We start from the raw sequence: 14,429 nt of genomic DNA, 5'->3' as shown, positions 1-14,429 counted from the left end.
ATAGCTGAATGACAATGGAGAGGTGTTGGAGGAGGATGGTGTGGGCAACCATGTCAAAAGCTGCAGACAAGTCGAAGAAGATTACCTTTGTCAATCAGGTCATTTGTAACAGGGGTAGAAACCTGATTGAAGGCATTCAAACATGGAGCTTCAGGAAAGATAAATAGGGATTTGTTATTGTGTAGTAGGGAGATGATAAAAGAAGATTAGTATATGATTTTATAAGCGGATAAAAAACAATAATAGTTTAAAGAGGATTGCTCAGAATGAAGGAGTGAGTCCAATTGTGGAGGAAGATGGTATGGCAGGTATCAAATAAATATTTTGCTTTTCTTTTTACAAATGTTAGTGGAAGTGAGAACACAATTATTGTAGAGGAGGATATGGGTCATGATTGATGGAGACTATAGGTAGGTGAGTAAAGGCAAGGTGCTGAATTGAACAGCATTTAAGGCTAGTGATTCAGATGTGAGGATAGGGAATTTGAAGATGCATACACTGACCTTGACTACTCACAAGCTTCTTGTGGCACTGCATTCAGACTGCTGGCATTGACCAAAGCGGCTATCTGTTCCTAGTCCCTTTGCACGGTCTGTCTGGAGGGCCTTTTAGGTGTGTACGGATAGCGGACCTGTCTTCAGCTGACTACCTCCTGCACTCCTGTACTACATTGGAGAACCTTGGGAGTACACTCTCTGCCTTGTTGCACCATTATTCAATGTCTTTTCTGCTCAGACACCTCTTACTTTTCCCCTGCCTCCCCTGACTACAGCCCTGCTCTTGTGCATTTCTCCTTTCAGATCTAGCCAGATAATGGTGTAGGAGCAAAAGGTGATAAAGACAAAGAAGAAGCTGACTATGAAGAAACGCAATTTCTCACTCTTTACAATCACCAGTAAACCACCAGCTCAGATATCGACACTCATGTACTTTAGAAGATAGTATGGAGGCAGTATCTGCATGTGATAAGACATTAGGTATGAGTGACATGCAGCCAGGGAAGGGGGAAAAGAGTGGTACAGGTATCAACTCCTGGAAAGGTGAGGCTCTGTTGCTGAAGACTCTGATGAGGCATTTGAGGGGCAGCCTACAGAAAAACATTGAAGGATATGCATGCAAATGCATTGGCAGGCCTGCCAGAAAACCTATAGTTAATCGAGGAGCATGGAGATGTCCGGCAGAGCTTTGTGTCCTTTTTTAGGGTATAAATGGTGGCCAATTCCAGAAGCATACTTGAAGATCCAACCATGGTGCAATGCCTGATGGCCGATGACTCAGTTTCCATTGCAACACAAGCATAAGTCACACAACCTTTGAATACCGCAGTGGAAGCTCAGACTGAGGTCATGCAAGATCAACTTGTTACCATGCAAGTGCAGCTTTTTGCCACCAGACTGCTGCCATCATAGGTCCTCAGTTGCTCACTTTATACCTGGTGGCAAGATGCTGAAATGAGTACTTCAGGGCTCCTCTGTAGTAGTACATTCAGCAAGAGTAGCTTAAGCATCCCAATGGTCTGCTCAATTACATTTAGTATGGCTCTTGTTAAATGCATGCTGCTCACTTGTGCATGGGTTGCGCACTGAAGTCATGAAGCAGCTCAGATGCAGATGGTAGAGTAGACTGACACAGAATGGCTGCTGCCTGTCTACTGGGCATTGAGCTAAATGATGTGCTGAGTATGGTCACACACCAGCTGGACATTGAGGGATGGAATCCCTTCCTTGACCTAACTTTCCTGTTCTGATTTTCTGCTTTCAGGCACCCAAAAATTGCTATCTGCATAAAATAGTGGCCTTAGTAGGAGGAGGGGGAAAGAAAGCAACAGTACAGCACTGATAAAGAGGCCCGGTCACTTGATCTGACATTTGCAGGCATCAACTCAGATACTAGCATTGAACTAATTTAAAGGCGAGTTTAGAATTGGGCTCAGCATGTGGTGTCACTGGGTGCAACTGGGCTGCAGCCAGGGCAGGAAGTAATGGATGGTTCTTGTGCCAGGTCACTGGACAGCAATGTTGCAGGCAAGTTCAGCTACAGGGCACTCAAACGAGGACCTTGATGGAACATCAGACAGGAGAATGCTGATGTGCATGAACACCAAGATGCTGGGTGCATTGGCTGGTCAGCCAGGTAGCCTCCTGCCACTGTCAAAGAATATGGAGGGGTTGGGCTCCAAGTTGGCAGAGGGCTTGCGCAGAGCTGACCCTCTCTGCAACCCCTGTTTCATCTGCCTGTTGTCTTGGAGTCCCAGAGGCACTTCCAATGCTGCCCACATAACTGGTGCAGCTTTTGTGTTGGGAGGTCATCTAATCCTCCACCACCCATACAGCAACTCTTCCTGACAAATCCAGGAACAGAGGCAGAAACTGTCAACTCATTTAACAGGTGGATATGTTCTGTAACCTCCAGGACTATGGAACAAGTGCTGGAAAATGGGATTAGGCTGGGTAGCCTGTTTGTCGGCTGGTGCGAACAAGATGGACAAAGTGGCTTCCTCCTGTGCCGTAAATTTTATACATCCTCTAAATTTTCTAAACATCTGGAAGGGAGGAATGTGCAGGGATGTGGGGGGAGGGCAAAAGAGTGCCAGCACGTGAGTTGCCACTTAGGAGAGCCAGTATGATTACGACAGGCCACATTGCCTTATGCGCTGTAATGATTCTAACTCACCACAACACCTCTGAAAACACTCCACAGTACTTCCAAACACTTCCAATGTCTTCAAAATTACCTTGCCTACCAATGATGATCTCCTCCTGTACCCCTTCAAAAATTTTTTGCCTGCAAGCATTCTTCCTAATTGGTTAGGCTTCAATGATATTGTGGGCAATATAATGTCCAGCCTTCATGGTGCTAGCTTGCTGCTTCAATGTGCAGGCCACATTACTTCAGCTGTTTGTCTAGATGATCCACCTTAACTATTCTGAAGTATGCTTTCAGGCTAACATTTGCCTAGCATTTCTGAATTCTCAATGTCAGCTGAATCTATACTAGACTGTTTCAGGAAGGTCAAGTACTCTTTTCTAGCTTATTTAATTTGTATTGTTTCAACTTGTACTTGAATAGACAGCTTAACTTGTGCCTTATGAATGCTTCACTATAGTAAAAACTGCATTTATTACATTCTAACTTCAGAGATTAATAACCAAAATGTGTCTAGTGTCATCAAGAGAGAAAGTCAAACCATATGAACTGGAATATCCTCCACTTGATCTATCAAGTAGCCAAATTCAAACCATAGTCAAGCTGCAGATATGGAATTTATTCCACTCACCAATTAAACCCACTGGAGTCTAGAAATGATTGTTGATAAAATTAGAGGACAAACATTTAACACAGTCGTATGGCATGCCTTGGTCTACAATTTTAATGGAAACATTTAACCAGTTTATTGTAAATGAATGAACAACTCTGTTAAAATAGTAATACATTGGTGGTGATTTAATCATTCCGCTGGGTGAGAATGAGACAGTGGCGACCGATTATCATGGTGCTGTAATTACTGCTGCTTTCTTGATGTGCTCCATTTTCCTTCATAGTGGATGTGGTATATTTGGATTTTCAAAAGGCATTTGATAAGGTGCCAGACAAAAGATTTTTGCACAAGCTAAGGCAGTGCTTCCCAAACTGTGGGTCGTGACCCCTCAGAGGGGTCGCGAGATGAAATTTTGGGGTCAAAGGCAGCAATGGCTCTGACCAAGTGTTGACAGCTGTGAGGCCCCTTTAAGCCTTTGTCTTTTTTTACTGGTTGGTGTGGCCTAACAGACTGATCTTTGAGGGCTGATTCCTGTTCCAAAAAGCCAGTGAAAAGATAGGTGCTTTTTGTTTTAAAACCTTTAAGATATTAAGAAGGTAAATTATATGTTTGCCTTTATTACAAGGGGGTTGGAGTAAAAAAGTAAGGAAATATTGTTGCAATTATACAGGACTTTGGTAAGACATTACCTGGAGTACTGAGTACAGTTTTGGCCTTTGTACCTAAGGAAGGATATGCTTGTCTTAGAGAGAGTGAAGGTTCATGAGATTGACATACATGGGTACATAGCACTGAGCAGCCTAAACAGCAGTTTTAAAAAGACCACTGCAAGAACCACAGGTCACTCAAAAAGCAGGTGCGTTTTTAAACATATTTGTGGGGCAGAAGGAACACAAATGCTTTGCCTGGCACCACTAAAACCTTCTAGCCTGTTGGCACATCTTCCTCTTGCCCCATGATTATCTCCTCATCCTTAAAAGAATAAAATTTTCAGCCCGGTTTCACCCTTGATCTACCAGAATTCTTGATCCCTCTGCCTGTGAATACCTAGACAGGACACGTAGCTCAATGGGTTTATGGAAATTACACTGACATTTCGCCTCCCGCACAATTAAGTTCCTGCCCACCTCAGTTCCTGCTCTCAGGAGCTTCACTGGATTCTGCCTCATATCTCAGCAAAATAAACATTGGCTTCACTTAAAGGACCAGAAAGAAACGGAGCTTCATTGTTTGAGCTAACAGACCAATCCCTCCCAGAAAACTGGCAACTGGAGGGGACTATGTTTTGTTTAATAAGAGGTAGAATGATTTTGAAAGATTTGGAAGTCATTTTGTCGTTTATTACTGCGACCAAACATTACAGTATTATATTGACCTCTTTATCAGTTTCAACTAGGAATTTCCAAAATGTTACTTACTAAAATATTTTAACGTTTTCACAATGGGCCAATTGTTATTCTGTGGCAATTGCAACAATTGTTTTTGTACTGATTGCCTTTTGCAACTTTTTAAATTTACACATCCTCTCATGCAGCAGTACAGATCAGCAAAAATGTTCTCCAATATATTTGCTGAGCAGAATCATAGCAATGTGCAGAACCACAATGTCATTTTCATTATTCTTTTATAAACTAGGTAATTATAGTTTTGTCTTTTTGATTAACTTAATGCAGAGTTCCACAAAGACTTAAAATTCCACGAGGTATGCCATTTGAGATTAAAATGACCCCCTATTTGTATCACAAAAAAGGTTGTGAGCTTTGTTTCCAAGGATACCATTGTGGCATTTTAAGAAGTACGTGATGGGGGGAGTAGTGTTTTGTAATGCTACCATGTCACCCAAAGTCTTGTAAGTTCAAAATGAATAAAGGAATTGAACTCTACAGTTAAAACAATTGATGGATCTATACCATTCAATATCTGAAAAAAATCTCAGTAAGATTATTTGGTTCCATTTGCTTACAACTTGCATTATAATGCCACGATGACCAAAACTACTGTAATAATGAAGTGCCCATTCTTTTTTATAAAAAAAGGTAAGTACAAAAATTGTTGCTTTTATGTAAGTTAACTAAGATTATAGGCTAGTACAAATGAGTTAAAGGATTATAATGCTGTATAATGTTCTAACTGAAATGTTATAGATTGTAATTAAATGATCAAGACCATTAATTTCTTTTGGTTCAATTTGCAAACATGGGATGTTGAATAGTGACAGAGTTGGATTCACATTTATGCTGATGACACTCAGCTCTACTATTCCATTCTGACTATTACTATCCATTCCATGTCTATGTTTGTTTTGACTATGGGCAGCTTTTTCCGGGATGATGTTAGGTGTGCGTCCCAACGTCTCTCCGTGTCATTTAGATTTTCAGTTTGTCAGGCGCGCAGCTGACTCAGCTGCACACCCGCCAACCTGAAAATGGCCTATTAAGGCCTTTAGAAAAGTAATTGAAATGATTAATGGACCTGCCCATCCAACCTTAAGGTTGGCAGGCAGGCGAAGAGCCCAGGCAGCCTTCCGAAAAAGCAGGAAACCTCATCCACGGGCGGGATGAGGTTTCATGAGGGATTTAAAATTTTTGGAATAATTTTGAATCAAAGTAATGGACAGGTCCCAGCTCATGTGACAGTGTCACATGAGAGGACATGTCAGGAAAATTTTTTCTAACCTTTAAAAATTTTTATAACTTCAACTAATCTCCCTGAGGTGGCACTTTGCCTCAGGGAGATCTGAGTGCGAAAGAGCGCACTCCTGGCTTAGGGAACCCACCCCCCTGCCTGCACAGACCCGAGCGGACATCAGATTAATTGGCCTGCCTGCGTTGGGGCACTGATTGGGAACCCGCCCAGCCGTGCCCACTACCCCCCCCCCCCCCCCCCCCCCCCCCCCCCACCCCAGACAGGGAAAATACTGCCCTATGTGAAATTAAGTTATGGACGATTTGTACTTTACTCCTGTTGAATATTGGGGAAATCTCAAATTTTATTTGGCTCCTGCTAAAATTTCAATACTCTTGGCTCTGACTCCATCCCTATCCTCAACTTCTCAGGTTGCTGCTCAGATGGTATGCAATCTTATTGGTCTTTTCCACCTCAAGTTGCACTTCAAACTTCATATCGCATTTGTTACTAATGCCACATACTTCCATGTCTGCAGTATTTTCTCAATTCCCCCTGTACCTCATTCACCTCTCCACTGAAACTCTCAACAACTCTATTATTTGTTTCCTACTGTGATTAAGTGTTAAGTAGTAATGAGCAAGATTTCAAACTGTTGGCTTATTGTTGAAGAAAAAAGAATACTTTAACATTAGAGAAATATAACTTTAAAAAAAAATCAGATTAGGGCATCACAGGCAAAATCCAACTTTGTCACGGTGACTTTCTAAGATTTGAATTAACGCATTTAATTGGCCAAAGCTACACCTAGTTGACCTGAAGAAATACCTCTGAATTATCTATAAATGAATCATAAACCAAATAATAAAAGAATCGGAGTACTTTTTGTATAGCTAAACAAATTGAAAGTTATTCCATATACAATAAGCTTGGATTGGAGCAAGTCCATTCAGATTCTTGAGGCAGAATTTTCCCCCCGTTGGGGGGGTTGTGCAGGGGCGGACGGGAGCGGGCGCGAACCCGATTGGCGCCCCCAATCGGATCTGTGCCACCAATTTGCCTAGACAGGCCAATTAAGGCCCACCCAACATGATGCACACCTTGTGTGGGCGGGGAAGGGGGGGTGGATTCCGAGTCGGGGCCTGTGCTCTTTTGTGCATGCACGCAAAAGAGTGCAGAAGTCTCCTTGAGACACGGAGGCACTTCAGCAAGATTAGTTATAAAGTTTTTAAAAGCTAAATAAAGGAAAAAAAAATTTCAAGGCATGTCCCCTCATATGGCAGTGTCACATGAGCTGGGACATGTCAAGGAACATTATTGATAAACTTTATTTAATTTATAAAAACTTCATGAAACCTCGTCCCACCTGAAGATGAGGTTTCATGAAAAATGTGAAGGCTGCCTGGACTCTTCGCCTGCCCGCCAACCTTAAGGTTGGACAGGCAGCTCATTTAACGATTTTAACTAGTTTTTAACAGTCCTTAATAGGCCTTTGACAATTCGGCGGGTGCACAGCCAAATTCGCTGTGCGCCCACCAAACTGGAAATCTAAACGACACGCGGTAACACCGGGACGCATGCCCGACGTCACCCTGCGTCATTTTATGTGTCAGTGAGTGGGCCCTGCCCCCGCTCTCTGACCCGAAAATTCTGCCCTTGATTTTATTTCCTATTTCTTCTTATTTGCTATTGAATTTCTGGTGAAGATGAGCAGTTGAAAACTGATATACAGTTGTGTCATAACATTTTGCATCACAATACAGATGCCTATATTCGAGATTAATTTTGTTGCATTACCTATATGCTGAAAAGGTACCGACAGTAAGCTGAAAAATGTAACATCTGAGAATAATATCTTTTTTAAAGCAGTTTGGCTACATGTTTTCAGATCAGTTGGTCTGCCAGAAAACCTAAATAAAATGCTCCCAGTGTAGTAATAATTTTCAGCTATATCACAAAGTAGTACATGGAATATTCATTTGTAAACCAACTTAGAACAGAAAATCAATTCGTATTAAAATTCAGTGAGTCAAATTGTCTTCAAATTCAGAGCAGTTTAGTACGAAGTAGCCACTAATATGATTATGAACTTTTGTTTAAAAATGATAAAACATGTAATATTTGCAGAAGTGAATTTAGCAGTTTCAATTGTAAAGCTTGAATTCAGATTCTCAGTCTTGTATCTGTGTCTGAATTGGAATAAGTATTCTTATGGTTCAGTATTAATAGATACAATAACCTGGTGTGACTATAATGCCTCACTTGTGATCTGTACTGGTTATTAAAGATTTTCACATATTCCCTCAAAACGATACAATGCCTGATAAAAATTAATAAGTTGCTTTAATTCACAGTGAGGTAAACATATGGAGCAACAATTATGATGAGGTTCATTTTACTCAATTAGTATAACTTATCCATTCAATACAAAATACAAACGGTTGCCCACAACAATGCTGTTTTATAAGTTGCTCTACTAAAATGGAGATTGTGTAAAAATTGAATTACTATTGATAGCAGGATTTATTTGCTTGAATATTGTTTTTGTTCATGAGAGCTTCAAGTGAATGGCAAATAAAATATAGTAACAAGCCTGCTTCAGTAGTTAGCACTCTCCATTCATATTTGGAAGTTTAAGATCCATAATAAAAAGAAACTGGGGGACAGAGTTTGCTCTCAGTGGTAAATGAAAGTACCAGCCATTCATTACAGCATTTTCTGTGTTAATTTTAGATTTCCAGTATCTGCAGTCTTTTGCTTTTATCCTATTCATTACACAACACTTCCAATAGGCAGGATTTTCCTGTCGGCGAGCAAGGGGTGGGGCCCGCTTGCCAATGCGTAAAATGCGGTGCATGACGTAGGGTGGAACTCCCGATTTCACTGCGCCCCATTTAAATTTTCAGGTAGGCGGGGGCTCAGCAAAATCAGCTGTGCATCCGCCGACCTGTCAATGGCCAATTGAGGCCATTGACAGAGTCATTTAAGGCAGTAATGGACCTGCCCGTCCAACCTTATGGTTGGCGGGCAGGCCAGGAGCCCTGGCGGGCATTAGAAAAAGCATGAAACCTCATCCACAGGCAGGATGAGGTTTCATGTAGGTTTTTAAAAATGTAATTAAAGTTTTTTGATAAGTTAATCAGTATCACATGAGGGGACATGTCAGGGATTTTTTTTTGTCTTTAATAATTTGTACAGTAGAGACGATCTCCCTGAGACAGCATGTAGCCTTAGGGAGATGAGTGCACTCTTCCGTGTGCATGCGCGAAAGAGCACACTCTTGGGTTTAGGGATTCCCTCCACCCACACAGGGAACGCATAGTGCTTCTGTGCGGATGTCACGCTGGGCGGGCCTTAATTGGCCCGCCCATGTAATATGGCGGCGCGCCTCCACGCGCCCGCACTTCAACTTCCCCCCCCAACGGGGGAAAATCCTGCCCTATGTAATTGTGCACTGGAACCTACTGCGAATTAAAGAGCCATTTCATTGCAGTGCCTTCTACAGTGGATTTGGGACCTGGGTGAACAGGGCAAGCAACTGTGTATCTCCTCAAACAATCAGATTAATGAATCATTAATGAGGAGTGCAGAGTCTGAACCAGGAAGTGTCAATTAGAATATTTAGTTTAATGCCAAATCATGTACAGAAAGCAAATTAAGGAGAGGGAAATGTGGGATAAGGGATGGATAAAACAAAGAAAGATGTTTTAAAAAATCATTTAAATTTCCAACAATAATTCAAATCTGAAGAAATGAGACTCCCCATTTGTAAAAGTTAATTTTCAATGTCAGTGCGGTTGTTTGACAGTAATTAAGATTTATCATGCCATTGGAAAAGTAATACTTGCACTGGAATGGACAAGCCCTACCTTTCTCTGGTATGTTCAATGGTTATCTATCATTAAGATACAGCAACTTCACATCATTCTATGTATTTCAATACTGTGTCTCTTGCGAGTATAGTTTAGCTGTTGGAGAAACATGCCAACTCAGATGCAGCATCTGATTTCCATATTAACTGCACGTGCAAGGTTGCTGTCCAAGTTACACTTTCATAATGGTGGGTGCTGTTAGCTGCCCCATTACTTATACAGCAAAATTATTAATGTCTTGTGTGATGGATCTTCCTCTGACACAAGTTGTAGGGAGAGAAAATTATCCAGTGTTTTATTTTGACAACCAATATTGCCTTCACCCACTGAAGAAACTCCAGGCTCTTTAAAATAGCGGCACCATTCAGTGTAACCCTACCCCAACAAAATGAAGAATGCTATTCTTACTGTAGTCTATGCTTATGAAACTGTTTTTCTTTACAATCCAATCATGTTAAGTTTTTGTGGAGTAGGAGGAACAGAAACGTGGATCCATGAGACGGGAGGCTGTGATGGCAGTCAGGTTTTGTTAAAGTTAAAACTTTGAGTGCAAGCAGTGGGATAAAGAGCCTGGAAATGTTAGTTAGAAGACAACTTGTTTAATTCAAAATAACTCATTGTTGTGGGCGAGTTTTTATTTTGTACCGTAAGTAGTTAATTTATACTAATTGAATGAAATGAACCTGATCATAACTGTTGCTCCATAGGCAGCTTATTAATTTTTATCAGGCAGTGTATCACATTGAGAGAATATGTGAAAAACTTTAATAGCCAGTACAGGTCACAAGCAAGGTATTATAGTCACACCAGGCCATCGTACCCTCTGATTAGGACAGTGTGAGATGATGCACTTTAAAATTCACTCCTCTCCTTTATGGGAATAACTGACACAACCGAGCCCAAAAAGGTATCTACAGTAGAACTAAATTTATAACAGCAAGTAAGAGTTTTCCTGTGAATATTTGGGTGTGATTATAAACCAGTGCAGCATAAATCCTTTCATAGAGGATCATATCATTTCATGGGAGGAATTTTGTTCAGAACAAGCCTGTAATGGTATTTATAAAAACAAAAAAACTGCGGATGCTGGAAATCCAAAACAAAAACAGAATTACTTGGAAAAACTCAGCAGGTCTGGCAGCATCGGCGGAGAAGAAATGAGTTGACGTTTCGAGTCCTCATGACCCTTCGACAGAACTTGAGTTCGAGTCCAAGAAAGAGTTGAAATATAAGCTGGTTTAAGGTGTGTGTCTGGGGGGGGCGGAGAGATAGAGAGAGAGAGAGAGAAGTGGAGTGGGGGTGTGGTTGTAGGGACAAACAAGCGGTGATAGAAGCAGATCATCAAAAGATGTCAACGACAATAGTACAATAGAACACATAGGTGTTAAAGTTAATGTTGGCGATATTATCTAAACGAATGTGCTAATTAAGAATGGATGGTAGGGCACTCAAGGTATAGCTCTGGTGGGGTTTTTTTTTTAAATAATGGAAATAGGTGGGAAAAGGAAAATCTTTATAATTTATTGGAAAAAAAAGGAAGGGGGAAACAGAAAGGGGGTGGGGATGGGGGAGGGAGCTCACGACCTAAAGTTGTTGAATTCAATATTCAGTCCGGAAGGCTGTAAAGTCCCTAGTCGGAAGATGAGGTGTTGTTCCTCCAGTTTGCGTTGGGCTTCACTGGAACAATGCAGCAAGCCAAGGACAGACATGTGGGCAAGAGAGCAGGGTGGAGTGTTAAAATGGCAAGCAACAGGGAGGTTTGGGTCATTCTTGTGGACAGACCGCAGGTGTTCTGCAAAGCGGTCGCCCAGTTTACGTTTGGTCTCTCCAATGTAGAGGAGGCCACATTGGGAGCAACGAATGCAGTAGACTAAGTTGGGGAAATGCAAGTGAAATGCTGCTTCACTTGAAAGGAGTGTTTGGGTCCTTGGACGGTGAGGAGAGAGGAAGTGAAGGGGCAGGTGTTGCATCTTTTGCGTGGGCATGGGGTGGTGCCATAGGAGGGGGTTGAGGAGTAGGGGGTGATGGAGGAGTGGACCAGGGTGTCCCGGAGGGAGCGATCCCTACGGAATGCCGATAAGGGGGGTGAAGGGAAGATGTGTTTGGTGGTGGCATCATGCTGGAGTTGACGGAAATGGCGGAGGATGATCCTTTGAATGCGAAGGCTGGTGGGGTGATAAGTAAGGACAAGGGGGACCCTATCATGTTTCTGGGAGGGAGGAGAAGGCATGAGGGCGGATGCGCGGGAGATGGGCCGGACACGGTTGAGGGCCCTGTCAACGACCGTGGGTGGAAAACCTCGGTTAAGGAAGAAGGAGGACATGTCAGAGGAACTGTTTTTGAATGTAGCATCATCAGAACAGATGCGACGGAGGCGAAGGAACTGAGAGAATGGGATGGAGTCCTTACAGGAAGCGGGGTGTGAGGAGCTGTAGTCGAGATAGCTGTGGGAGTCGGTGGGTTTGTAATGGATATTGGTGGACAGTCTATCACCAGAGATTGAGACAGAGAGATCAAGGAAGGGAAGGGAAGTGTCAGAGATGGACCATGTGAAAATGATGGAGGGGTGGAGATTGGAAGCAAAATTAATAAATTTTTCCAAGTCCCGACGAGAGCACCTCATCTTCCGACTAGGGACTTTACAGCCTTCCGGACTGAATATTGAATTCAACAACTTTAGGTCGTGAGCTCCCTCCCCCATCCCCACCCCCTTTCTGTTTCCCCCTTCCTTTTTTTTCCAATAAATTATAAAGATTTTCCTTTTCCCACCTATTTCCATTATTTTAAAAAAAAACCCCACCAGAGCTATACCTTGAGTGCCCTACCATCCATTCTTAATTAGCACATTCGTTTAGATAATATCGCCAACTTTAACTTTAACACCTATGTGTTCTATTGTACTATTGTCATTGACATCTTTTGATGATCTGCTTCTATCACCGCTTGTTTGTCCCTACAACCACACCGACCCCCACCCCCCCCCACCCCACCTCTCTGTCTCTCTATCTCTCCGCCCCCCACACACACACCTTAAACCAGCTTATATTTCAACTCTTTCTTGGACTCGAACTCAAGTTCTGTCGAAGGGTCATGAGGACTCGAAATGTCAACTCTTTTCTTCTCCGCCGATGCTGCCAGACCTGCTGAGTTTTTCCAGGTAATTCTGTTTTTGTTCTGTAATGGTATTTGTTACATCAGTTATCACTGTGGCAATGTAATAGGAATATGACAGCACATTGAAGTTGAATGAAATTTTGAAGCATAAATGTGGCCAAATTTGAACTTAAGATAATACACCTTTGTAGTAAACTGAAGTCTTTTTCATACTAAATCAATTTTCTTTATACTTACAGGCATATCCCTTGGTGTTCAAGTGACCATTTCAGAATACAAAAAGATAGCTATGTTGTTCCAGCCTGTTGTTCTTCATTGTCAGTACTCCACCACATCTGCGCAACAACCTGTGGTGCAGTGGCGCTTTAAGTCATACTGCAAGGACCGTACTAGAGATGCCTTCAGCATCCACAGCACAGCCGCACACGTCATCAGCCAGAAAGAACAAAATCCTACATGGGATCCATATCTAGACTGTGCAGATAACAGTCGCACTGTCCGAGTTGTGGCTTCCCGTCAGGGCTCTGCAGTCACTTTAGGAGAATACTACAAAGGACGGGAAATCACCATCATCAACAGTAAGGATCTTTGTTTCTAACAAAATAAGTTCTATGAACAAGCTGGTAACTTAACTGGATGTTGCAGTCACTCAATTTTTTTCCTTGCATAATTATTTGCATAAGATATTTAAATAACAAGTTAACTTTATACACATTAGAACAATTATACATTATATTTTAAGTTGACCCTGGTGCAATTCCTAGCTTGCGTAAGCGCGGGCCCCCATTTTACACAATTGATGCAATTCTGAACCACTTATGATAGTGATGAAACTGAGTTTAGTAGTGACTTTTTTTGGGGCAATATGACTGCCATTTGGGATCTAAAATGGTGTCAGCAGTGTTAATGCAGCTGATGCAAAGCACTCCAAGTTCATTGTGTGCATGTAGTTAGACTACTGCCAGAAGTCTACAGATCAGGCCAATCATGATTTCAATCAGCATGCATCGGTGCTGCTATTTTGCAGCTCCGTGTGCCAGCCAATGCCCTCTCTTACCCTCACACAGCTGAATATATGTTAAGCAGCCTGAACAACCCTCCAGCAATGCTATTTAAAGGGATCATTAACTCCTCATAGGTTAGGTGCTGGTTTACTTCTTCTGTCTGCCACTACAATTCTACACATTTTTTCACAATAGTTTCAAATTTCAGAAGCCTACAGGGAGCGATGAGGCAGCTCCTGAGTTCAACTTTTGCTGAGTTCAAGGTTACTGCACAAACCACTTTGCTCCCATACATGTCTACACTAGTTGGCTTGGAATACAGCAGAACTGGGAGAATGAACAGAGGGTCCATAACAGCAGGACAAGCTGCTGGAAGAGGAAGGTGAAGGAGGGGACAAAGGGCTTTTAACAGGAGGCCATAACTGCTTACGGCACAATTCTGTTGCCTGAACCTTAGGAAGAAACATTGTTTGAAACACGTTGCTTTACTAAGGAGGTCACCACTGATATCTGCCGCCTGCTGCAGCCAAAACCCGAACCTCAGAGCAGAACAGT

General features: G+C 42.2%; 1 protein-coding gene across 1 annotated transcript in view; it reads left to right on the top strand.

Moving 5' to 3' along the window:
• ildr2 (immunoglobulin-like domain containing receptor 2) overlaps positions 1 to 14,429 on the top strand; it is a 137,951-nt gene that overhangs the window by 51,874 nt on the left and 71,648 nt on the right. The window contains exon 2 of the mRNA XM_041210879.1: positions 13,072 to 13,448. Coding sequence (XP_041066813.1) covers positions 13,072 to 13,448 — 377 coding nt within the window. The remainder of the gene's footprint in view (positions 1 to 13,071; positions 13,449 to 14,429) is intronic.

This window comes from Carcharodon carcharias, chromosome 18 (genome assembly GCF_017639515.1).
Source record: "Carcharodon carcharias isolate sCarCar2 chromosome 18, sCarCar2.pri, whole genome shotgun sequence".
NCBI classification, from domain to species: Eukaryota; Metazoa; Chordata; class Chondrichthyes; order Lamniformes; family Lamnidae; genus Carcharodon; species Carcharodon carcharias.
Note: the sequence above shows the minus strand (reverse complement) of the source record. Positions and strands in the feature narration are given on the sequence as shown.